The sequence below is a fragment of the Podarcis tiliguerta genome, assembly GCF_965153285.1.
Source record: "Podarcis tiliguerta genome assembly, chromosome: 10".
Taxonomy (NCBI): Eukaryota; Metazoa; Chordata; class Lepidosauria; order Squamata; family Lacertidae; genus Podarcis; species Podarcis tiliguerta.
In genome coordinates, this window is record NC_139543.1 from 36,996,453 (window position 1) to 37,023,020 (window position 26,568).

The following is a 26,568-nucleotide window of genomic DNA, read 5'->3' on the forward strand; positions in this document are numbered from 1 at the left end:
ACAAAGCTACAACATCCGTCATCTGCTTGGGCAGTGTACACATGATGCAAGAGTACAACATGTGCAGAAATGTGACCCATCGTAACTTACTGTTTAGAAATTACCAAAGATCTGAGGTAAGAAGCTAGCCTTTAAAACCTCATATGAGGGATAAGAACTTAAGAGCAGTTCAAATGGTACACGGGATCAAGTATCCTACTTCCCACCATCAAAGCCAACAAGCGGGACAGGAAGGCAATAGCTGTTTCCTGATTATATACTCTCCAGCAATGGGTACTTTTACCCATTTTACATCTGATGAAATTGTTTTGTAGTATTTAGAATTTGTATGGATGATTTTATCATTTTAGAGTTTGTTAAATTGGTTTTAATCAACCTTAGAGCTTGCTCGTCTATGTTTTATTCTGTTTAATATGTAAATCACTTCAATGGCTTTATGTTAGGAAGAGGTTTAAACATTTGTTTATTATTCTTATGATTATGAAGATCCTGAAGAAATATCCTACCCCCAATAACAAAAATAAATTTTTGAGAAATCTTATCAAATTCTTTTTTTGGCATCAGGAGATACAATTTCAGCTGCATCCATTCTTTGAATCCAAGGGTGATTTGAATTTTTCTTTGAAAGGAAACCACAGATACAAATAAAAGGAAAAACTTTGGGCTCGTGTGCATATCTAGCATTTACTATAATATGAAAGAGCAAAAGAAATAATCAAGAGTTCTTATTTGCTTCCCCATCAGTTTTATACCACTAATTTTACCATTTCTTAATTCTTCTCTTTCCCTACTGTTGGTCATATTATTGCCTTTCTTCAAACATATATACCAACAAGAAATCATTTTGTGTATTTATGAATAACTGCCTGCAAGAAAATGTCTTTGTATATATTCTGCTATATTCCTGAGCTGCCTTGTGGGACATCTTTGGGAGACGAAAAGGTTAAGGAGTAAACCCTACACAAATCCAGAGCAGAATCCACAGTGGATGGTCCCTTGCACCTCCTTCTGGCAACTCCTGCAGCCAACATGGTGCCAAATGTATTGCTCTGCTTTCCTTTGGATCACATCAGTGAGGCCGAGAGGGGGTTCTTGCCATCTGGGCAGCCCAGGACCTCCATATACATTGCCCAGACTTGCGCCCCAGAGAGGACTCTACACGGCTTGACTTCATCCCCAGAAATGCACTTCATTTTCTCTTGAGACAGATGGATGCCAACAGCAGCAATCTGAGCTCAAGTTATAACCTTAAGCAAAGCAATGAGAAACTCTTGAGAGGAAAGAATGAAGAACCCAGTGGATTATGTACCTATCAGACCTTTGTTACAAATATACATTCCCAGGAAATGAGTTCGCCATACAGCAGCATTCAAGCTATCAAAACATCAACAGAAGAGAGAGTGAATGAAATATTCAATGGCTTTCCTCAATAAGAAAGGTAATAAAGAAAGCTATTGCTGGCAGCCACCCATTTGAAAAGGTAATATGGCTGTTTGCAAGCTGAGCAGTGCTTTTTTCTCCCTTCATTGAGCAAAGTTCCCTGCCGTTGAGTAACTGAACTTAATTTCTCAACGTCAACATCTCTGCTAATCCCACACCCGCTTTCAAAGCCAGCTCTGTTTAGCTTTACGTGGAACGAGCTGAATGTTTTACTTTCAAAGCAATAGGTGAAACAGGAAGATTTCTCTCATGCTTCTCTACCTCAAAAGGGAAAATTACAAAATGACTATTCTGCTACTTATTTAAGTGGGAAATTGGCCTTTTATGTTCATCAGTCCAACTTGCATACATAAAGCAGGAGTGAATGGTATGTTTTCAAACTGCTTTACGTTTACCTTTGCTCTATACACAAGTTCCAAGACTTTAAAAAAAAATACACTCACTGATCCCCTTGACTCCTGCAATCTTCTTTTTTATCTCTGCCTACTAGTAATTTTGCCTCAGCAAAGCTGTTCAGCTTGGTCATTTTAAGTGATCCTCAATGAGACACTGACTATTCCCCCCATTTATTTTATTTATGTCCTTATTACGGTTGTATCCGGTGCTGGCTTTGCCTTTTCAGAAATCACTTTCACTCATAAAACTTTGGCCTCAAATTGTTGCTGCCATATCTCCTCACTTAAACCCTTTGTCTTCTCAGCCATTCCTGAGAATCACTGGCTAAAATGTGGTGCCCCAATTTATGCTAACAGAACCCTCTTGCATGAAGCAAATTCACCACTAGAAATACCAGCATCTCCATGACAAGGCACCCTTAACAAACAACAGTTCCTAGAATTATTTGGGAGAAGCCATGACTGTTTCAAGTGGTATAGTGCTTTAAATGTATGGTGTGAATATGAGAGAGGCAATATATGAACCAGGAACTTCCTGATTCATAGCTCTGTTCTATGATACACCATCTCATAACAACAATGCAGCAATTTAGGCAAAACTATGTAGTGCAATGGTCTCTAGACACAAAGATTATTCTTCAAACATCTTTATCCATCACAGAGTAGGCAGTCAATATACCCCAAAACCATCTCTCCCCACATAAACTAAGCCCATTCATCACCTCAGGCCCTTCTCTGCAAGCCCCCATGGAAGGAGTGATGACATTGAGGCCTTTTCAATTGTGGCTCCCCACTTATGGAATTATCTCCTCAAGGAGGCACATCTGGAATCATCACTATCTTCGTTTAGGTGTCAGGCAAAAACATTCTAGTGAGGCTTTCAGCATTTAATTTGGAGAGCTTTAGGTATTTGTGGTCTCTTTTCAGTGGGTGGACTGCATTAGACGTAAAAAAAAATTCATTTTGTTTTGGTTTTATACTGGTTTTAATCTTTGTAGTATTTTGTAAGTTGCTTTGGGTTACGTTTTGTTAGAAAAAAGACTAATAACTGCAATAAACGATCATAGTCAAGGTTGGGGATGATCTATAAAAAAGGTTCACTTGGGCTCCAGACCTTGTCAGCTTGGAGCTGTTCAAGGTCCCACACTGTTGCTCTGGTCCAACACTACCTGCTCTTCTGATTGAGTGGTTGATTTAGAACTGCTGCTATCTTGCACCTCTCTCCTATATTGGAAGGTCCAACTCATGATCCACTTAGAAGAGATGGATTAGATTAGGAATGAGGAACCTGTGGGCCTGCAGATGTTCTTGGACTTCAGTTCCCATCATCCCTGCTCAACTGGCCATGCCAGTTGGAGTTGATGGGCATCTCAAACAACATTGGGAGGGTCTCAGATTCTATATCTCTGGATTAATTGATCCAGAATATGTAATATGATGATGCATCAAGATCCTACCATGAACATGGTAACAATATGAAAGGCACATTACAAAACCTCTAACTATAGCGCTAGCAGAACCATAAGTTTAGGGTTAGTGGAATGTTCAGTGTAAGATGTTCATCTTAAGGAAATGGATTCTAAATCCAAATTAATTTTAGTTTATCGTAACAAATTCTTTCCAGCTTCACACCTGAAGCAGATGGAAGGCGACTGCATCAGTAAATCAGTCCCTTCAAATTACTGTGGTTTATGAAGCTCATCTGCATTTTAATCAGACATAAAGGGTTTATTCTTGGAAAACCTCAAGAATGCCAGTTTTTGCCACCTGGAAATACATGGGAGAATTCATAGTAAATCAAATAAAATATGTTGCACATTTTAATTTTGCATATATTCCTCTCTTGAGACTACAGTGTTACATAGTTACAGGTATCAATATTTTTTACTAGCAATGATATATTAGAATTCAGATAAGAAGCTGATTTTTTGCCATAAGCCCATTTAATTGGCTATTTAGGACTTTTTCAACAGTGCTACAAAAGTGCAATAATTTTAAAAATCCAAATGTAGTTGTGACACCTTCAAACAACTTCTATAATCTGAGTGTGGGTCAACCGGTTCCCATTTAGAGAGAGAACTGATGTATTCCAATTAGGATTCCCTTTATTATTATGTTATGATTTATTATTATTGGGTCATAAATGCAGCAAAGAAATGCAAGAAAGTTGCATTTATAATAGTTTGGTTTCAATCAGCTCAGTCAAATTAAATGAGTGAATTCATAGGTATCCATTATGTGCTATGAAAATCCCCTTGTAAGTGCACAGAATTCCTTGTGCTTTTGGAGGGAAGAAGAATTTCATCAATCAACCAATTTAAACTCAGAAAAAAAAATAGTAGGAGTAGCTAACATGAAATGCCATACTGTGGTTCCCATTAGCTCCAGTCAGCATGACTAATGGCAAGGGATGATGAGAGTTTTACACCAACACCTGAAGGACAGCACATTGGCTAGCTTGCATTGCAGACTCTGATCCAAATGCTCAAGTGCCCAGCTCCCAAAACTAACTATTTCATGTATCCTTTTCTTCAGTTTTATTTGTTGCTTCAAACAGTTCCTTACAACTATTAGGCATTATACACTCTTCACAACCATATTTCAGATCTCTTTCCATCATATGACTGCATCATCATCAACTTTGCTGCTCAGGTCACAAGGAATCAGTTGGATAACTTCATTCTCTTTCCACCCATCTGACAAATAATTTCCCAAAGATGAAAAAATGTGTGTACTTGCCTATAATATTTTTTTCAAAGCTACCATACCATCCTTGACCACATGCATTTAGTTTTCAGAATATGTCACTTTTTTAATACTTTAGTTTACTGTTATTTCATTTAATTACCATAACATACCCTAATTGTTCGTGCTGGCTGGTGTTTATTTAATATCTTACTTTTTTGCTCTTGCTGTTTTCAACCATGGTGGTAGAGCTGAAACTCCATACCAGTATTGCATTTAGGATTCCAAGCCTCCGCGGTTTTCTTGAAGTCTGGAGAGAAAGAAAAAAAGCATAATATATACCTCTTCAACTTATTACCACTAGTACTATTTCATTTATTATGAGTTGGATCCAACACTGCCCGTCTACAATCAATATGAGTTCACTGCAGACTTTCATGAATGAAAGTAGGGTGGGGACCATTTTTAGCCAAGCAAACTCCCACGTTGTTTCACAACATCCTCCAACCCTCTAGAGCAGCTGGGCCAGCCCTATCATTAAGCAGAGATGGACGCAGCAAAGTGATGAGAGGCACCAGCTTAGGAACCCCCAAGGGAACCCCCAGAGGAAGAAGGCTCAGAGCCAGTGGATTGGTTGTGGGACTACAATGAGTGGTCAGAGGCAGAAGATTGGGAGGAGGATGTGTCAGAAGCTGAAGAGGCAACAGGGTTTAGTGAGCAGGAAGAGACTGTGGAGGAGCACAGTTCTCACTCAGAGGCAGAACAGGGGGATCAAGGGGCTGAGTAGAAGCAGGCTGCTGAAGACACCAGGGGATCCCTCTCTCCTGCTGTGACCAGCTCCCATCCCCCTGGTCTCCCAGAACACAGAGACAAATAAAAAGGACAGAACAAAGAGAGACAAGCCAAAGGAGCCTTAGGCTGCTGGCGAATAATAATAATAATAATAAACATAATAAATAAACCTTTATTGTCACTACACCACCTGTGTGCAGTGAAATTAAACGACCCCCCCACACACACACACTCAGTCTTGTTCATGCTCTGTGTGCTTGTCAAAAGTCAATTACACCACTTTTTATTTTCCATTCAGCAGCCCAATAGCCCACGGATAAAAACGGTTCTTTAACCTGTTGGTGTGGCTGACTATACTTCTGTATCTTCTGCCCGAAGGTAGGAGATTAAAGAAGTGCTGGCCAGGGTGTGAGTCGTCCCTAAGAATTTTCCTCGCTCTCCTGAGGCAGCGGTCTCCTACAATGTCATCTAGCAAACTCTGAGGACAGCCCATGATGTCATGTGCTGTATTTGCCACCCTCTGTAGGGACTTCCTGTCCATGGCTGTCAAACCAGCATACCACACTGTTATACAGTACGAAAGGACACTTTCTACTGTGGCCCTGTAGAAGGAGATTATCAATTTTTGTTTGACAATATTCTTTCGCAAGGCCTTGAGGAAATGGAGTCTCTGTTGTGCCTTCCTAACTACCTGGGTTGTATTGATTTTCCAAGTGAGGTCTTCACTAAGGTAAACTCCCAAAAATTTAAAGGAAGAGACTCTCTCCACACACACTCCTGATATACAACGGGGCTAGTTCCTCTCTCTACCTCCGAAAGTCCAACACCATCTCCTTTGTCTTGCTGATATTTAGGTTCAAGTTGTTCTCTAGGCGCCATGTGGAGACTTTTTGAACCTCCTCCCTATACGCTGATTCATCTCCACCTGTAATTAGAACGATTATGGTGATATCATCTGCAAATGTAATAACTGTGGTGGATGGATCAGATGAAATGCAGTCATATGTATACAACGAGTACAGGTAGGGACTCAGCACACATCCCTGAAGGAACTGGGGGAGGAGCCTTAGAAAGCAGTAGAAAGAGGGGAGGGAACTTCAGTCCTTGCAACTGAACTGCTTCATTGGGGCAAGACCTACTGGGAAGAGTTGCTGTGATCACTAGGCCTGCACTGTTTGGGTTTCTTTGAATAAAGAGTTAACTTCACTGACACTGAGTGTTTTATTGATGACTTACTCCTGACTCCAGCTCCTGATACTCCTGCGTTGTCAATCCGGCACTTTCTTGAAATATTCAGTAATATCACTATGAATTTTAGTGAAGGAAGTGAAATTGGCTAATAGAATAAAGTTAGCACTGATAGTGTGACACAACTCACAACGGGCATCTTGTCCATCAGTATAGGAAAATGACCACACCTCCAGTTATGTTAAAGCGTGGGGAACTAGGCAGCATTGAGCAGCAAAATGGCTTGACTCAATAATTGTTGTTTGCCCTCCTGCTTCATTATGGAACCTTTTATAGCTGCTTAATTCAGGTACTTAGTTGTGAATGCTGCTAATCGAAGTAATCATGGAAAATTAGAGCTTTTTCACAAGGCAAGAACAACGTCTGCATTTATAGTCACATAAAATAGCAATAATTTCATTATGTGCTTTGTCACTTTCGCCCTCATACAGTTCTTTCTACCCTTCTATGTGCTGTATGCATAGGGGTGGGGGGGAGACGTTGTGGGATGCCATAAGCATTTGCTGAAGGTTTGCTTGACACACAATCCAACCATCTGCCATGCTGCAAGTGTTGACATGTCCCCAGCTGTCACTGGAAGCCTGACTCCAATCTTGAGGATTGTTAAAGCATATGAAGAAGAAAAGCATTCTTATTGCTTGACAGTGACCTCTTGGTATGAAACTCAGTGAAGTTCAAGCCTAGCTAGATAGACAGACAGATGGATATTATGGCCATTAGATGATTGCAAGGATGATTGCAAGGGCAACTAGCGGAGGCTGCTGAACAGAAATGACTCACCACACCACTTTATCACAGAAGATTCCATAAACCAAAATAAACTACACTTTTCTCCACAATCAGGGAGATTGCTTGGTGTGGTGAGATGTTTGCATGCAGTAGCTTGAAACTTGTTGTTTAGTCATTTAGTCGTGTCCGACTCTTCGTGACCCCATGGACCAGAGCACGCCAGGCATTTCTGTCTTCCACTGCCTCCCGCAGTTTGGTCAAACTCATGTTGGTAGCTTCGAGAATACTATCCAACCATCTCGTCCTCTGTCGTCCCCTTCTTCTTGTACCCTCAATCTTTCCCAACATCAGGGTCTTTTCCAGGGAGTCTTCTCTTCTCATGAGGTGGCCAAAGTATTGGAGCTTCAGCTTCACGATCTGTCCTTCCAGTGAGCACTCAGGGCTGATTTCCTTCAGAATGGATAGGTTTGATCTTCTTGCAGTCCATGGGACTCTGGCTTGGGCAAATATGGCAATTTTGGTTTCTCGGTTTCTCTTCCCGCCCCCCATCTCCACATTTCCACTTCAGTCTGCACAAATAATATATAATGCAACTGTTAATGAAATCAGTGACCATTTGGAGGCCGATTGCCAACCACCTGTTTTAAAAATGTATGGACATATTGACTAATTATTAACATTGCCCAGTCAACATTTCCTCAACTTAGAAAACAACAACCACTGAATAAATATTCATTTCATCAATGTAAAAGAGAGAGAGAAAGTCACTAATTATGCATATGCATCTGTGCTGAAGAAATACTCAACACTGCCAAGAGACTTCAAATTGTGGATACGTTTGGGATCTGAATAGCCTTGCATTGCAAATAATAATTTCAGAGAGAGTTGTAGTTCTTTCATTGCTTTTAATATCATGTATGTCCAGGAAAACAAACGTTACACTTTTATTTTTAAGCAAACAGAAATGCATCATGAGGAAAAACAAATTATATTTGTGCCAGATATTTAGATTCCTTCCTTCTGGCATAAATGGTTCAAACTGTACATTTTCTTAATGTTCATGATACAATTTCCCAGGAATGTGAAAGATTCCTTGGTAGTCAGTTACTGTTCTTTCTGTCCTTTCACAAGATAGTAAGGTAAAGGTAAAGGTACCCCTGCCCGTACGGGCCAGTCTTGACAGACTCTAGGGTTGTGCGCCCATCTCACTCAAGAGGCCGGGGGCCAGCGCTGTCCGAAGACACTTCCGGGTCACGTGGCCAGCATGACATCGCTGCTCCGGCAAGCCAGAGCCGCACACGGAAACACCGTTTACCTTCCCGCTAGTAAGCGGTCCCTATTTATCTACTTGCACCCGAGAGTGCTTTCGAACTGCTAGGTTGGCAGGCGCTGGGACCGAACAACGGGAGCGCACCCCGCCGCGGGGATTCGAACCGCCGACCTTTCGATCGGCAAGCCCTAGGCACTGAGGCTTTAACCCACAGTGCCACCCGCGTCCCCCGCCACCCGCGTTCACAAGATAGGTAGTAGCAAAGACATTTGGTAGTTTGGGATGTAAATACAAGGATGGACAAAGCAGGAAAGTATTGCTGGGTTAGAAGCACCCAGAGGGGCAGTAAGAAACTACTCTTTTACTTTGGGGGATTTGAGGCAAGATCAGTCCTTTGCTGCATATTGTAGAAGTAATTTTTGTCCCAATGTGCCCTGCTTGAATATTTCCAACACGCATATTACAAAGACACTTTTGGGTAAATAAATGCATATAGAAAGTGGAACAGAATAATGCCAGCAGCCACCACCTCCAACTCCTGTTTAGGCTCTCTACACATGATCGGGAACACTGCTTTTTATTAGTGAAGGAACCCAAACTTGTAACTGGTCAATCTCAAGGACAAATCTGATGTCCAGATGAATACAAAGCTTTGGTGTCTCTCTAGTGAACTGAAATATTCTTGTAATTCTAACCAAGTTTGATTATGAGTTAATTCATTGTTTGTACACATCCATGTTGAGCATGCATCTTTGTTCATATTCAGATATTGATTGCTGCTGATTCTTGACTGAGGTATTAATTGACATGATTTCTTCACCACAAGACGCCAGGGAGGATTACAACAACATAATACACAGTTATAAAAACCGATAAAACCATTACAATTATGAAACAAGAAAAGTCATTTCACTTGGAGCAGTACAGTATTCAGCAAAAGAGGTGAGTCCCACAAAACGAAATACAGTAGCTGTCAAAGGTCAATGTAAAGACGTATGCCTTCATAATATGGTGAAAGGTAAACAATAAAGCACATAGGAAAAGCTAGACACATCTCTGTGGGGAGGGTGCTCCACAATTTGGGGGTGCCACAGATAAAGCTCTCTCCTGGGCTGCCATGTTGCACACGTCTGAGGGTCATGGAACTATCAAGAGAGCCCCCACAGTAGATCATAACATCTGAGGAGGTTAACAGGAATGAAAGCAGTCTTTCAAACATTTTGGACTCAAGTCATTTAGGCCTTCAAAATACTAAACCAGACCCACCAGGTGTCCCTATTTTCCAGGGACATCCCTGATTTAGAGAAGGTGTCCCAGTTTCTGATTTAATCCCAGAATGCCCTGCTTTTCTTTAGAAAAATGGGGAAAAAATTAAGGATGACATGTTTTTGGATAACACATTTTGTTTAAATCTTCAATAAAAATTATACAAAAAAGAAAAAGAGCACATTGCAGTAGTCCAATAAGAAACTCATCACAGCATGGAGTACAGTGGCCAAGTCATCACTGTCCAGGGACCACAGCTGGTGACCCAGCCATAGCTGGGAATGGGCACTCAGCCTCTGAGACTACCTGAGCCTCCGAAGACCATGCTTGATTCAGGATCAAGCTTGATTCAGGCTACAAATCTGTTTCTTCCAGAACAGTGTCTAGCTAAATACCATTCCTGTTCTCAAAAGCTGCTCCAACTGTTTTTACAAGCCTCCTCACAACTTGCACAAGTGGAAGAATAAAATAAACAAACTGGTGGTGTAATGAATTTTGGCAGGGAGAAATCTCTCTGGTTTACTGTGAAATCCTCACCTGTGTGCCTGCACTATACCCTTATACTATAAACTGAAAATGTATCCGACAGGGGAAGATTCAGCTGGTAAGTTTATAGATATATTGGAAAGAGCAGGTAGGAGGTGCTTTGTCTAAAAGGAAATATGTTTTCACTCATTCCTCTTGCAAAAAATCAATGCAGCTCACACCTGACATTTCCTACTCTTCTATTCAGGCACAAGTAACTCTGAGCCCATATTTATTTATTCAAGTGTTAGAATGCTTTTGCACTTATTGTTGGCATCCATCTGTCTCAAGAGACAATGGAGTGTGCCTCATGGGGTGAAGTCAAACTGCTGGAAAATCAGAGCACTTGCTGTAGCTGCAGAGACTGGTAACTTGTAACTACTGGCTCCCACATTCTTTTTACTGCATTAGCTGCACCAAAGTGACCTTTCCAGGGTACAAGCCTGGTACAGTGGTAGCTCAGGTTACAGACGCTTCAGGTTACAGATTCCGCTAACCCAGAAATAGTACCTTAGGTTAAGAACTTTGCTTCAGAATGAGAACAGAAATTGTGTGGTGGCGGTGCGGCGGCAGCGGGAGGCCCCATTAGCTAAAGTGGTCCTCAGATTAAGAACAGTTTCAGGTTAAGAACAGACCTCCAGAACGAATTAAGTTCTTAACCCGAGGTACTACTGTATAGGGGTCCTGGGGTGTCCAGACAATATGACCTCCCTCTCAGCCTCACTGATGTGGTCCAAAGGAAAGCACATTTGGCACCAGCTTGGTTGCAGAGTTGCCAGAAGGAAATGTACAAGTTGCCATTTAACCATCTTAGGGACTTTATTCCAGATTTGTGCAGTATTTACTCCTTAGTCAGGGAGAGAAAGAGAGACTCCATTCTGGGCTTCTTGCATTTCAGCTACAACCAGCAAAGCAGTTGTCCGTAATTACCAGATAGGGAACAAACTCTATTATTTACCTGCAGCAAACAGATGTTTTGTGTGTGTTTATGAAACCCAGCAGGCCAGGATTTACTAGATGTGCACATTGGCCCAAATTACAAAGTGAATAGGGGTGATTCAGGTGAGGTTTTCACAAGTCAAAGTCAGATTGCATTGTTATCAAGGTTTATCAAGTTATTTCATGGAATCCTTAAAGTCCTGAGGACCTCTGTAAACTTGGGTATCCACACAAAATGTGTTGGCATTTAAAATAAAGCAACCACTCCATTGTTGCTGCTGCTGTTGCTTTATTGCTATTGTGTTTGTGGTTGTTGTTGAAGTAAAACCAAGCTAACTAGGGAAGTTACCCTGAACTCAAGAGGAGTGGAGAGAACCTTGATTTCATGACTAATAGGTCCAGGTTTAATCACATTGAATTATTTTCCTAGGCCACAATTAAAGTGATTTGTAATAACTAGTAGTCTTTTGTTTTCAAATGGTTGTGTTTTTCTGCAAGTTCTGCCTAGGAATGCAAGGTGTTCCAAAGAGCAGTGGACTACTGACATTCATCCCAACTGCTTTCTGATTCTTAACAAATAAAATCAATGCTACAGTCAATTTGTCTTCATTCTACTGGCTCTCCCCACCCTTTCCTTAGCCTTCCGCAGTTTGCATTTGTTTGGTTACTAGTTTGGCTACCAGTTTGCAAACTTTTAAGAGAGCTCAGTTCAAAGCAGCAACAACAAGATTTTCCTTGTATATGTATTTGCAACATTTGGAAGTAGCTTGGTCTGTTTAGGATCTACTCTGTATGATTCCAGTTCTGTCCATCCTACGCATTTCCGGTTTTCAAACTGATTGTTGTAGGCTGGAAGCATAGGAGAGGAAACATGATTTCCTTTTTTGATATTAAATCCTGTGCATGCAGGAGAACCACAGCTCCTCTCATTTTGAGGTTGCATCTCCCCAGAAGGGGCAACTATGTCTGTAAATTTCATCCAGTTATAGCCAAAAATCAAAAAGCCAGAGAAAGTTTCTCTTGATTTTTTAAAAAATCATCTTTAAGGGTGCCCCATACAAAAACTTCTGGATTGATCTGCTTACAACTCATCATGCTGAATCCATTTAGCAGATCTGATTCACACCTCAATGACAAACTGAATCTGAAAGACACAGGGTGGGTCCAAATTAGATTGAGTTCGTACTATAAGAAGTTGAAATGTTTGGGTCCAGACTTTTTATTATTATGCATTCTCTGCTAGACTTATCTGTCAGACTCGTACATCTCATTCTCTGGTCAAAGTGTCCCATTCATGAGCCTGGTGCTGATCCTTTCAAAGCAGATATGTTATGTTATCCCAGACAGCCATCTTCTTTTTTTCATTCAAGTGACCAAAGAGTTAAACTTACACATCTTAAGTGTGCACTTAATTATATGTCATTTTACTTTCCACTTGAAGCCTACTTCCTTGAAGTTCGAAAACATCTTAGTCCAATTAAAAGGTATAATTTCACTAGCTCTTTCCTTGCATTCTGTGGAACCAACATGACTACAAAGACTGTGACCTAAATTTATCCTGCAGCAATATGTAAATTTTATAATTCATATGGATGAGCTTGGGGAAAATAAAGCCAACATTAATAACTTGAGAGGGAGTCACACAGATGGGCCCATGGATGTGTTTATGCTTTGAATATGTGATTTCCACTTTGGACTGTTTCTGTCTTTCGTTGTCTCCAGCTGGGTTAGCCGCAACACTTTAAAAAAGAATACACACATATGGATTGAGTTCTCTCCCCTTCCCTCCCTGCTCTCTCACACTTGCTCACCTCAAAAAGCACATCCCATGAAATTATAATCTGAGCCATCCTCAGCTAAATCAATCTTCAAAAACATCTGATATGACACAAACCTCACCAAAGTAAGCAGATGCAACTGTTTACCAATTAGCGTTAGGACTGACTCTGTCTTTATTTTTAAGAAAGAAAGAAAAAGGTTATCTACTGGGCAAGTCACTTGAGATTTTGAACGAATGAAGGAAAATATTCTGATGCAATGTAGTAAGAGTGATGCTTTAATAAGATCTACAAGCAGAAAACAAATTCCTGCTTTGTATGTTGCCATGCTCCCTTAGTATTAATGTCCTGGGGAGTAATGCAGCACTGTAAATATTATACATAAGCGTGATGTATCATTTATTTATTTATGCACAGCACTGTAAACTTCATTTATTTCTTAGTTCAGATGGCCATTAAACTATCGCAGTAGCCATATTTTTAAGCAAATGTTGTTGTGTCTGTTGCTTATAGCTCTGCTCTGTGTGTGTTTGTGTGACGTTTTCCTCCAATGTTATTTAAAACATTATTGCTTTTTTAATCATTGGGCACCCATGGGATTCCTCCTCAAGATTAGACCCCAAGGGAAGCTCTTCTAAGGAAAGTGAAATGTCTCTACCCTTTTCTTCTTGCATCCACATTCCCAGGTCCAACATTGCCTGGGCCAACAAGACTAGTACAGTCAAACTGAAAAGCTGCCGATAAAGTTAGATAAAAACAAATGAATGCACATGGGAGAAGAGCTGTGTTAGTCTATTGCAGACAAAAGCAAATGGTCTTAAAGGACTCTGTGGGTACTCTCTCTCTCTCTCTCTCTCACACACACACACACACACCAATTTATTAGAATCATTATGACTTCCACCCTCTGCATTGTTTCCTGGGGGTAAGCTCGATTGAACTTGTTTCTGGTTGCATGGATTCAACTTGTAAAACATATTGAGCGTTTACAAAAGATCATGAGCCACACAAAATACAATATTGCCAAAAAAAAGGCACCATTTAAACTGCAAGCGATCTTGTAAAAACATTGTACCTATTTAAACTGCTAGCATGAAGTACTAGCCCCATCAAGGAAAAGAGAAGTATCAAGCTTCTGTTTGATTGTTTCCCCAATCTCTGATTTACTCTGTATCAACAAACTTGAGAGCCTTATTATCACTTCATTCACTTGACAGAACAAGGAGGATCATGCTAATACTCCAGCTCCGGGTGAGCTACACTCCCCAGTGTTTTCTGCTCATTACATCAACGTATTTGATTAATAATATTAGTCCCTGCCATTTGTTTCTCTCATTTTAGCTCAGGCTGTAGGGAAGTCCCCAAAAGACCTAATTTCCAGAAAAGTTCAAATGCCAGCAAAAACTTCAGACTTTAATGATACTTAGAGAAAAGACACTGATTTAATACCACTGTACTTTCTAGTGTGCACAAGGGAGCTCTCAGAAGTCTTTCATGTGGAGTGCTACCGTGCTTCCAGAGGATTTAGAGATAGTATTAAGTCCTCTGAGGTTTGTGCGATGAGTGACTTCTCTTTACTATTCATTAACGTACTCTAAAAGACAAGCCCTCTCATTCTAGGGGTTCTGCACTTAGTCAAAAATAAAGGGGACAAGAAAAAGAAGACAGATCGAAGGCAAGCATTCTTGTCGTTGTTGTGGACGGGTGGTGAGACATTTGGAGACATGTGGCAGTTTCAATACGTATTCAGTGCACAACTGTGTCTCTTGAATTGCAATCTGTTGGTTGCTCTCCAATAACTTTTCACCACTTTGTGCAGGATATTTGGGGTGGGGAAGAAACAGCATAGGGCTGCAGGACTGTGTTAGGGTATCTGATTTGTATGCAGAAGGTCCCAGGTACAATCCCCAGAGTCTCCAGGGTAGAGTTGGAAATGTCTTCTTCCTGAAACCTAAGAGAGCTGCAGCCAGTCAGAGAACATAGGACTAAGCAAGATGGAGCAAAAGGTTTGACTTAGAATCAAATAATTGGACAGCTGAAAGGGACCCCAGGATCTTCTAGTCAAGGCCTTTGCAATGGAGGAATCACAGCTAAAGAATCCCAGATGGAAGACCATCCAACCTCTGTTTAAAAATCTCCAGTGAAGGAGGTGGTATCGGGCAACTTCATAAACTCCTTTGTAATATATGTGCCTATCCTCTTCTCTTCTTCCTCTTCCACCATTATAATTACTTCACTCATATACCTGTGCGTTTCCAAGCACAATTGAAACTGTTGGTGTTGACTTTTAAAGCTCTAAATGGCCTTGGCCCAGTATACCTGAAGGAACATCTCCACCTCCATCGTTCTGCCTGGACACTAAGGTCCAGCTCCGAGGGCCTTCTGGCAGTTCCCTCACTGTGAGATGTGAGGTTACAGGGAACCAGGCAGAGGGCCTTCTCAGTGGTGGTGCCCGCCCTGTGGAACACCCTCCCATCAGATGTCAAGGAAATAAACAACTATCTGACCTTTAGAAGACATCTGAAGGCAGCCCTGTTTAGGGAAGTTTTAAATGTTTGATGTTTTATTCTGTTTTTAATCTGTTGGGAAACCCAGCCAGATGGGTGGGGTACAAATAATGTGTTGTTGTTGTTGTGATTTGAGGACCCGATCCCTGCTTGGTGGAATAAAGACACGTGGACACAGTGTATAAGGTGAATGGGCAAGAAAAGGCCACAACTTTATTGATTACAGCATGTGAGAAGGTATTGGCTTAGGCATTGGACCACGGAAGATTTGATTCCACCCACTCAGAGAGGGGTGAGTCTGAAGATGGGTTAACCACCAGTCGGGGGAGCCTGTTGATGCAAATACAACTATAAGCTCTCCCCCTAATGTCACTGAGGGTCGTGCCATGGCCACACAGGCATCGGACAGGATCCACGACCACTGGATTCCTTTAATGGAATACCCAAAATTGAAGGGGTAGGCGATGGCCGCACCTTTCCCTTCCACACACCAACAACACATTCCGTGAGCGCAAAGGGCAGAATGGCTGGTGTGGCTGTATTTGAGCAGCAAACCACACCCCCACCAAGCCAGGGGCCATGCTCAACCGGGGGCGTGGCACGCCAGCCATGTGAGTGGGACAGGGGGCAGAACGCCCCCTGCATGATGCGGGAATCGTATCCCGCTCACAACACCTCCCCTCCGGAAGGAGGAGAGGCCTTGTTGTTGTTGTTGTTGTTGTTGTTGTTGTTGTATTAGTGAAGTAGGCCACCATTTCTTAGGAACTCAAAAATGTAGAATTCATTGCAACTGATATATTAAAGCAATAAATGCACATACATATGACAGACAGAGAGAGAAATAGAGCAAGTGAACACTATTGAGTCTTGAGGGCCAGGAGAGCAGTACATGTGAAAAGGATCTAGGAGTCTTGGTTGACCACAAACTTGACATGAGCCAACAGTGTGACGCGGCAGCTAAAAAAGCCAATGCAATTCTGGGCTGCATCAATAGGAGTATAGCATCTAGATCAAGGGAAGTTATAGTGCCACTGTATTCTGCTCTGGTCAGACCTCACCTGGAGTACTGTGTCCAGTTCTGGGCACCACAGTTCAAGAAGGACATTGACAAACTGGAACGTGTCCAGAGGAGGGCAACCAAAATGGTCAAAGGCCTGGAAACGATGCCTTATGAGGAACGGCTAAGGGAGCTGGGCATGTTTAGCCTGGAGAAGAGGAGGTTAAGGGGGGATATGATAGCCATGTTCAAATATATAAAAGGATGTCCCATAGAGGAGGGAGAAAGGTTGTTTTCTGCTGCTCCAGAGAAGCGGACACGGAGCAATGGATACAAACTACAAGAAAGAAGATTCCACCTAAACATTAGGAAGAACTTCCTGACAGTAAGAGCTGTTCGACAGTGGAATTTGCTGCCAAGGAGTGTGGTGGAGTCTCCTTCTTTGGAGGTCTTTAAGCAGAGGCTTGACAACCATATGTCAGGAGTGCTCTGATGGTGTTTCCTGCTTGGCAGGGGGTTGGACTTGATGGCCCTTGTGGTCTCTTCCAACTCTATGATTCTATGATTCTATTCTATGATTCTAGGAGGAACAAATAAGCTTTCAACAAATGTCAAAAGCACATCACCATTTGTGCTCAACTTATTTCAGAAGAGGGACGATTCTGTAAGGTGGGTGCCACAACAGAGAGTGCTCTCACCCTAATTAATACAAGATAAGGACATAGGAAGTAATCTAGGTGTGGGGGTGTGGCAGAAAGTTCCAACCCAGTGAAAGGAATCAGTGTATCTCATTAAAGGCATCCAGGAGAAAATGATTCTGTCAGGATGCCCAGACAAGGACTGATGGGCCAGAGAACCCCAAAATGGTGGTTTGAGGGTGGCAGTCACCCTAGTTTGATGTATGTCATGGGAAAATCCATACCCTTGGTTAACCCTGCCTAATAATCAGCCAGCAAATGGGCTGGTTGATTCAGGATACATACCCAATACATGTGCCAAAACCTGCTAACATCTGTAATCAATAAAGTTGTGGCTTGTTTAAATCCCAAGCAGCTGTCCTGTATTTATGACAACCTTGCCCTGCCTTGGCTCCACCACTGCGCTTGGACACACAATGATTCGAGGCACTTTGAAGGCACATGGACAGATTAGCATTTATATTATAATAACTATGCAAGAGCGAAGGGATGCTGAATTAAACAAGGCTTCACTAATTAATTTTGGGGAGAATACTTTAGATTTTAAAGGTCCTAATGAGCTTCTTAAATCAAGCACTTTAATTATACAGGTTAATTAATATTGCTCCAGTGCTCTAAAAATACAGAGCACTTCATAAGGTCTACGAAACCATCCTAATTAGTCACAGAAAAACATTTGATTCTGGGACACAGAGCAAAAAGATATTGTTGTTGACATTTTAGGATCCCTTTATCTCGTTCTGCTACTTATTTGTACTAGCTGAGCATAATTGATACAGGCCCACAAAATGAGGCCATCTCTGAGGAATATTACAAGAGTGCCAGCTGCCCTGGAACTTTGAGAAGAGCACCTTTTGCACATGCACCTGTCAAATAACTTGCCTTGTGCAACCTGCACACCATGCTTGAGAAGTACAGTAAGGAATACAGATAAGACTGGCATCGCCATTATTATTATTCACATGAATTAGAACAGAACACAGAGAGAAGTTTGTTCATGACCTGTTTTACAAGAATGTGAAGCTTGCAGGGAAAGCAGGCAGCATCTAGTCAAAGCAAAGCCATGTTCACACTATACATTCAAAGCATTAAGATACCATTTTAAACAGTCATGGCTTCCCCCAAATAATCCTGGGAACAGTACTTCATTAAGAGTGCTGAGAGTTTTTAATAGACCCCAATTCCCCTCACAGAGCTATGATGGTCAGAGGATGAATGGATTATTAAACCACTCGGAAATTGTAATTCTGGGAGGGGAACATGAGCCATACACTTTTCAGCTTTTAAGTGGAAGTAACCAGAAAGTACTTCAGTGCCAGGATAATAGTGCTTCACTACCATCAGATAAATTTCCACAGATTTTAAGCACTTCCCAAGAAAGATAGCAAAATGGGTGCTGCTGATAGATAGTTAATTGAGTTAAGAAGGGTGCACCTCTCGGCCTGTTTACCTCACAAAAGAAAAGACTGGCTACTCCTTTAGTACATTAGGAAATATGAACATTAGGAATCTATTGCCATGCACTGCGGCCTCCACAATCCCTCTCTACCCCCCCTCCCAGAATCCAGCCATTTTAAAAGCGGGGGTGTTCATTTAATTCTAAAAGTTCAGAATCCAACAACCTTTTAGGTTATTGGGGTCTGCCCTCCCAGAAAATACGAAGACTTTTCCTGTAATTTCAACACACATGAACCGGATTCTTGTTTCATGGAGGATACCAGTTTTTTAAAAAAGATTAAAATGCAGTACTCCCAGTGAAAACAGCTGTCATTATTGAGCTGTGACAGAAAACAAGATGGCAGCTACTGCTGTACACTAAAATCCCTAATGGGTGCACTATTCTTCCTAAGTCCCAGGCTGTCAAGTCTATTCACATCAAAGGCTCTTTCAAAAAGTTTTTTCACCAGGATAACAATAAATAACCTTGATGACTTATAGAACTGAGTTTACAGAGCTTTTTGTTCTGTTCTGTTTTCCACGTATATCTTTTCAAATACAAATAGACCAAAGCAAAAATCTGCACACATTTTTAATTCATTGAGAGAAAATGAGTTGGCTTACTGGAATCTATAACCAGTCTTAATGAAAGAATGAGAAACAATAGGTCTATAGAAGCAAAAGGGGGAGACACTAGGAGGGAATCAATCAAAAGCAGGCCTCCTTGGAATAGCAGTAATGCTTCAAGGACACAAATGGCGCACTGGAAAATGCTTCTACTTATACCAACTCCCTGAACAGTAACAGCAACACAATAAATATTTCATATACCAAAAGACATTATCCTCAACGAATAAACTAAGGTTAAGTTTCTTCATCCTGTTCCGTAAGGCGAAACGGTTCTCTGAGGACAATAAATTCAACTCTAACACTGAATCAACAACCACCGCAATGTTCTCCCTACCAAACAGGATCTTGTTATTATGATCACAGAATTCTAAAGCACAAAAAATAATAATCAAATGCCCATCTGCAAGAATGCAAGGTCATCTGCCCATTATGAATCTCTGTGTTCCGGGTTTTGAATTCCCATGAAGCAGAAACAACATGTAGAACCAATCAAGAAGAAAGAGTACAGAACAACAAATGTATATACCAATTAACAGCAGAGAGATTACTCTGTCTAAGAATGGGCATACCAACCAGAGTTGGTAGTGATATAACACGAGTCACTTCAGCCTCTACAAACTAATATGGATTTAGGAGTGCAACCCAATTATTGGACCCAAGATTGGACCCAGACAAGAGACCCACCCACTCATAGGGTCTCTTGCCTGGTCAGAATTCAGTCTCCATTATTAGGTTTCATCAAGCCCATTTCTGCTTTGAGGGACTGGTTCAGGGCATGCAATGCTGTTTCTGACTCAGATGTTACAGAGAAAGTATCATCCACTTCATCCAAGTATCATCCACTTATTGGTGATGCTTCACTCCAAATCTCCTAAATCACATCTCCCAGCAACTGCAGACAGATGCTAAATAGTGTTGAGGAAAATATAGTGACTGCCAGGTAGCCAAGGCACAATTACTCAATGCTATTCTCTGGAACAATCCCTGCATGCAAGAATCAAGCCACTGAATACAGTGTCATCAACCCTCAAACCAAGGAAATCATACATGAGAATACTGTGGTCAGTGGTATTAAAAGCTGCTGAGAGAGCCAACAGGATTAAGAGGGTTGCACTGCCCCTGGCTCTCTTCCAGAGAAGATCATTCATCAGGGCATCCAAGGTCTATTCTTTCCCCAGACCATACTTGTATGTACAAATAATTCCTGAAGCGCAAATCAAATTCTAGAAGCCTTTGACTGAGGGTGGCAGATAGGCTAAGCTAGACTCAAGGCTCTTGTGATTAAAATTATGCAGGACACAGATGTTGTTTTTTGCCACTATTGGATAAGAGGTTTGGCTGAAGTGTCTACAAAGGATGTATTATGAAGTCCAAATGTCCTTGGAGAGAAAGTTTATCAACTAACATTCTGGCCACTTTCAGAATAAAGGCCAATCCCCAGAAGTAATATTGTGTTCTGAGCCTCAATTATCCACAACTGGCTATTCTAAATGATGCCCCAAGTCCCAGCTTCTCCATTTGATGAAGTAAAGGCTAGCCATTAGTACTAGGTTTCTACTGGATTAGAAAGATATTTTGCATTGGATTAGTCACTCCATCAATGCCATTGTATTCCACAAAGGAAAGCTTAATGATTTCATGCTCTTGTGTTCTAAGCATTGAGCCACTAGATTTCTGCCAAGCAAATGTTAAGTCTGTGCTGTGTAATAATTATTTTTAATCTAAGCTTTAGTTTGTGCAGCTGTCATTAATCAGCACCGTCTTCTTGCCTATTTGCTTTGGCATTTGAGGCCCAGTAACCATATTCGTTCAACTAGCTTAAATGCTGCACAAACCCTAGGGTGTATTGTTTATCTGTTAACTGTGCTCAATATAGATTTAAGTTTTGAGCTTCAAAGAAATGACATGCATTTTCTCCATAAAAAAAACTTATTCCATGCTCTCGGTACCCGCCTGCCATTTCCATTGTGATTAGAATGAAAAAGCTCAGAGAAAAGGTTGGTCTTTCAAAGCTCCGTCTGGGTATACATAAGGGACTTGTCAAGAAAGCAAGCTCATTATTCCATCCAAAAATGAACATAACCAGTTTAGAGTGAAACTGAGAAAAGGCAATTTGACTAACACGCTAATCAATAAAAAGCACTAGTTTCACAACATCAGATTTTAATTTGCTTCCAACAAACAAACACTAGCAAAATATTCCCATGCATTTCTGAATCTTGTTTTTGCTTTAAAAAAAGGAAGAAAGAAAAGTCTTTGCAACTCATCTATTTAAGACTGAGCTGTATATCCATAACAAGAGCTTCTAGACATATCGATTGCCATCTGAGAAGAGAAAAATTAAAACTAAAGTTACTCAGACATAGTGCAATTTACTGGTCAAGCATGGCAGCGAACGTGACAAATATATTTCTCCATAAGGAGGGGGAATTGTCAAAACTACAGTGTTTAGTTAGTTACATTTTTTTTTTAAAAAAAACTCCTATTTATGCCTTTACTTCTAAAATGCAAGCAAGACTTTTATGAAAGCAGAGAAAGAACTATTGGGTCTTCAGGTGACATATATGTAAGACTTTTGCTTTGATCCATAAACATATTCCAAAAACACTGCTCCGCACATGCCATCAAAGTCCCACATCGAGTGTGTGAGCAGCACAGGGCTATAATAATAATAACAATAATTTATTATTTATAGCCCGCCCATCTGGCTGGGTTTCCCCAGCCATTTTGGGTGGCTTCCAACAAAGTATTAAATTACAGTAGTCTGTTAAACATTAAAGGCTTCCCTAAAGAGGCTGCCTTCAGATGTCTTCTAAAAATCTGGTAGTTGTTCTTCTCTTCGACATCTGGTGGGAGGGCGCTCCACAGGGCAGATGCCACTACCGAGAAGGCCCTCTGCCTGGTTCCCTGTAACTTGGCTTCTCGCAGCGAGGGAACAGCCAGAAGGCCTTTGGTGCTGGACCTCAGTGTCCGGGCAGAATGATGGAGGTGGAGACTCTCTGGACCGAGTATACTGTATACTGGACCAAGGCCGTTTAGGGCTTTAAAGGTCAGCACGAACACTTTGAATTATGCTTGGAAACGTACTGGGAATCAGTATAGGTCTTTCAAGACCAGTGTTATATGGTCTCGGCGGCCGCTCCCAGTCACCAGTCTAGTTGCTGCATTCTGGATTAGTTGTAGTCACCTTCAAAGGTAGCCCCACATAGAGTGCATTGCAGTAGTCCAAGCGAGAGATAACTAGAGCATGCAGCACTCTGGCAAGACAGTCTGTGGGCAGATAGGGTCTCAGCCTGCGTACCAGATGGAGCTGATAAACAGCTGCCCTGGACACAGAATTGACCTACACATCCATGGACAGCTGTGAGTCCAGAATGACTTCCAGGCTGTGCACCTGGTTCTTCAGGGGCACAGTTACCCCATTAAGGACCAGGGAGTCCTCCATACCCGCCCATCTCCTGTCCCCCCAAAACAGTACTTCTGTCTTGTCAGGATTCAACCTCAATCTGTTAGCCGCCATCCATCCTCCAACCACCTCCAGCTGCTTTAAAACCACTTAAAATATGCATGTAGGTTTGTAGCAATGGACATAGCCCATGCTATATTGCTGAGTTATACACTATCCAAGGATAAATATCTTCACTTAAAAGGTTTGTTGGAAAAAGATGGTATTCAATATATGCTGAAAATATAATATCATGCCCATCTGATATGGGAGTTCTAAGAGATAGGTGCTACCACACTTAAGACCCAGTTCTGATCAAAAAAGTGCTCTGCCGAGAGAATACAATAAAATTCTTACATAAAGAAGACCCTAAAGACCCAATTATGACATTATGTGGAACAGACTTCCTGGTAAGACTGTATCTTCAGTAGGCTTTTTTATGCAGAAGTCAGTTAGGTCAATAAGGGGTGATCTTTTAGGGAGCCTAGTCCCAAGTCATATTTGTATACCAGAACCAACAACTTTGAACTTTGTTCATCAGCTAATTGGCATCCAAAGCAATTATTTCATCAACAGCATAAGACGGGGGCAGAAGTCTTTCCCAGCTAACAGTCAAACCACTGTATTTTGCATGAACTGCAGTTTCTGGGTGAATATCAAAGGCTATCTACGTGATAATTGTGTCTGTTCCTCATGCAATGCCCACAATCCACTCTGCTGTTCCATTGATGTGATATCCTAAGTAATACAGTATCATCCAGATTTGTTGTGTTTTAACAATATGGTGGTTGTGTTCAAACTATGCTCTGTATGCTGAGTCCAATGCTTTGGTGTTTCAGAAATAAAGGACATGCACACTCACTATTTAAAAAGGTGGGAAATAATTTTGTGAAACTAGGGACATTTAAGTACAGAATCTTTTGAAACTGGACACACCTGCAACATCTGTTTCAGTATGAGAGATGGTTTAAGATAAGGAGTTTCTTCATGAGAATTACTGATGATGGATTTCTCAGGTGTCCAGGTCTTGTCCAAGAGCTTCAGCTACTGCTAGCCTGGTGATGGGAACAGACTACCACTCAAACATGACACCAGTGTTAAAGACCCACAGAGTCTTTCCCATCCATAAGTCCATAAGTGGAAACAACTTAGTCCCATAACCAGAAGGACCACCTAACCCTGTATGACCCAAGTAAATCACTAATATCATCTGGGGGAGCATTAGTCACGTCAATGAGGATTGTGCCTTCAGTGTAGGAGCCCAACTCTGCGGAACTCCCTCCTGCTATAAATCAGGTAGGCTAAAGTAGTTTTATTTCAGGAGCTTGTTGCACCATGAATGCTAAGCTTTACTCTACAATATGACATTGCCAGTGTGGTATAGTGGTTAGAGTGCTGGACTAGGACCAAGTAGAACCAAGTCCTACTGAAATCCCTACTCAGAAATGAAGCTGATTGGATGACCTTGGACCAGTCTTTAAACTATCATCCAACTGTCAATCTATCATCATGTTGTTGTGAGGATAAAACAAGAAGAAAATGAGGAAGAAGGAACCACTCCAAGCTCTTTGGTGGGATAAAAATATTTTTTAAATGGCTCATCCTATTTACCTGAATGAATATTGAAGCTCTGAGCAGATTTCCCATACACATAACTGCTGCACAGGGACTTGCTAGTCTCATAATTGTGCTCCTTAAAATATCATATATTGAATGAGCTTTCTTAAAATGATAATGTTATCTTTCTTAACTTGCTTTTCCTTCTTTAATTTAAGGTATATCTGCAGGAAAATTGGATGATTCATTCTGAAGAATTTGGATTTGACTATCATTAAAATCACTATTTTCTCTGACACCTACACAGTTTTTCTGCAACCGTAAGACTATTAATGCAAAGAATTATGGTTTAATGAACAGGATTAGAAGCCCATTAGAAAAAATCATTACCAAGATGTCTGTTTAATTTTTTTTCATTCAAAATACATTACTTATTGCATCCTTTCCTACATTCAGACTGAGCTGTGAGTTCCTAAGCAGCAGAAATGCTATTGAAATGACTTTTAAATGCCTTCAATGGGTCCAGTATGATATATGGGAAAGTAAAAATAGCAAAAGTATTCTAGATCCTGTTGAAGCCTTTAATTATCATTTGGAATAAGGAGAAAGCAACATCTCTAGACATTTAGACAAAGTATTGTGGATTACTGGGTTAATGAAGAAATTTTTGCAAACACTTTGATGAAGAACTACTGTACTCCATTCTTCTGCTGTTCTTGATGACTATTGTTACTGAAATAATTATTATTTATAAGTTTTTTATATCTTTCCAATCTTCAAATCAAGAGCTCAGGGTGACTAACATCTGCATATATTTCTGAAAGGTTTTTCTTTTTTGGTTGACTATGCATTTGGATGTTTTATAAACAATTTTTTCATGATGGTTCCTAAGATCAGGGAACAATTTTTCATCTACTTTGGAATATAGTTGGGCACCATTTTGAAACAAGATGCTGAAATGAACCTTTCACAACTGCACAAAGCTTAAGCAAATTTTGTGTAATGGTTCCTGAGATCAAGGAGCAGGATTTTTGTAGGTGTTTGGATTTAGCTGGGCACGTTGTGAATTAAGATGTTGGACTGACCCTTTCAAAACTGCACTATTTTAACCACTGTTTTCCAAACCACTGGTTTTGGGTTCTTCTTGAATTCCCCAGCAATGCCAAGTATGAGGATCCAAGTAAATAATAGAAAGCCATATTGTAAATTAACCATAATTATATAAAACTATAATTAAAATCACAGAACCACAGTCTAATTTTAACAGAGCTCAGCAGTGTCAATATCCATAATAGCAACTCATTAAAATCCAATTTCCTTCACAATCCTGGAAAATAAAACTGTGTTTAACTGCCACTTAAATATTTCTATCATGGGGTCAGCCAGGTGTCTTAAGGGAGGGACCTCTCTATTTCAAGGACTCAAATTCTGTTACCTTACTTCCTGCAAAATCATGATAGCTTTCCAGAAGTTGGAGCTGCCTTTTCTGAGATCCATAAATTGATACTCAGGAGTGCTGCTGATTCAATGAGTCACAATAAATCTGTCATAGCCCATTGACATAGCTAGACTGACTTGGCAGTTTGGCAGCAGGTGACATAACCAACAAGATGGGTTTCATCCTAACTCTAGATTGCGTCTCAAGTCTCTGCACCTTCTGCTGCCCCGATTACCAAGGAATAACCAGACATAACACAATATCTTGGGTCAAAAAAGACTCAACTTTATCGATTACTGATGTTTGGCATAGGCATTGGATAGAACCATTGGCTTCTAGCCCATATGTCAGAAGTATTCCCTGAGCCAACCCAACAGCAGGGGAATCCTGTGACTTACATCAAATAGAAACGCTCCTGATGGGATGCTGTCTTGAGCTCTAGACCCTGCCTAGGTATGCTGACAGAAGCAACTCCTCCCAGATCCCTTTAACGGGATACCCTTTCTCTCAGAGGGGCAGGCAGAGGCTACAACCTCCCCTCCAACCAAACCAAGACTTACCCAATGCTTAAACCACCAAAAGTTGTGACATTTGCTATGAGGTAGGCAAAGCCACCAGACTAGATCCAATTGGCCCCGTGTGAACATTCGTACCCAGCCCTGAATACAGTGGCCAATGATGTCCATACCAAGGTCAAGAGCAACCAATAACAGCCATTATTCAAAAAGCAGTGAACTGGGCACTGAGGATAGGGCAAAGCACTTTATATCTACCAGGAGCAGACCCAAAGGA

General features: G+C 41.1%; 1 protein-coding gene and 1 long non-coding RNA gene across 3 annotated transcripts in view; one reads left to right on the forward strand and one right to left on the reverse strand.

The window, feature by feature from the left end:
• MGAT4C (MGAT4 family member C) overlaps positions 1 to 26,568 on the reverse strand; it is a 309,266-nt gene that overhangs the window by 230,882 nt on the left and 51,816 nt on the right. Inside the window, exon 3 of one of the 2 annotated variants that reach the window (XM_083400976.1) lies at positions 4,735 to 4,830. In XM_083400976.1, the coding sequence (XP_083257102.1) occupies positions 4,735 to 4,761 (27 nt within the window). In that variant the 5' untranslated portion in view covers positions 4,762 to 4,830. Of the gene's footprint in view, positions 1 to 4,693; positions 4,831 to 26,568 lie in introns of those variants that run through there. The other variant, XM_083400979.1, reaches the window with a different exon arrangement.
• LOC310658710 lies at positions 58 to 10,318 on the forward strand. Its single transcript, XR_014502439.1, has 4 exons — positions 58 to 116; positions 1,209 to 1,438; positions 9,326 to 9,501; positions 10,201 to 10,318. It is a non-coding gene; the product is annotated as an uncharacterized lncRNA (long non-coding RNA).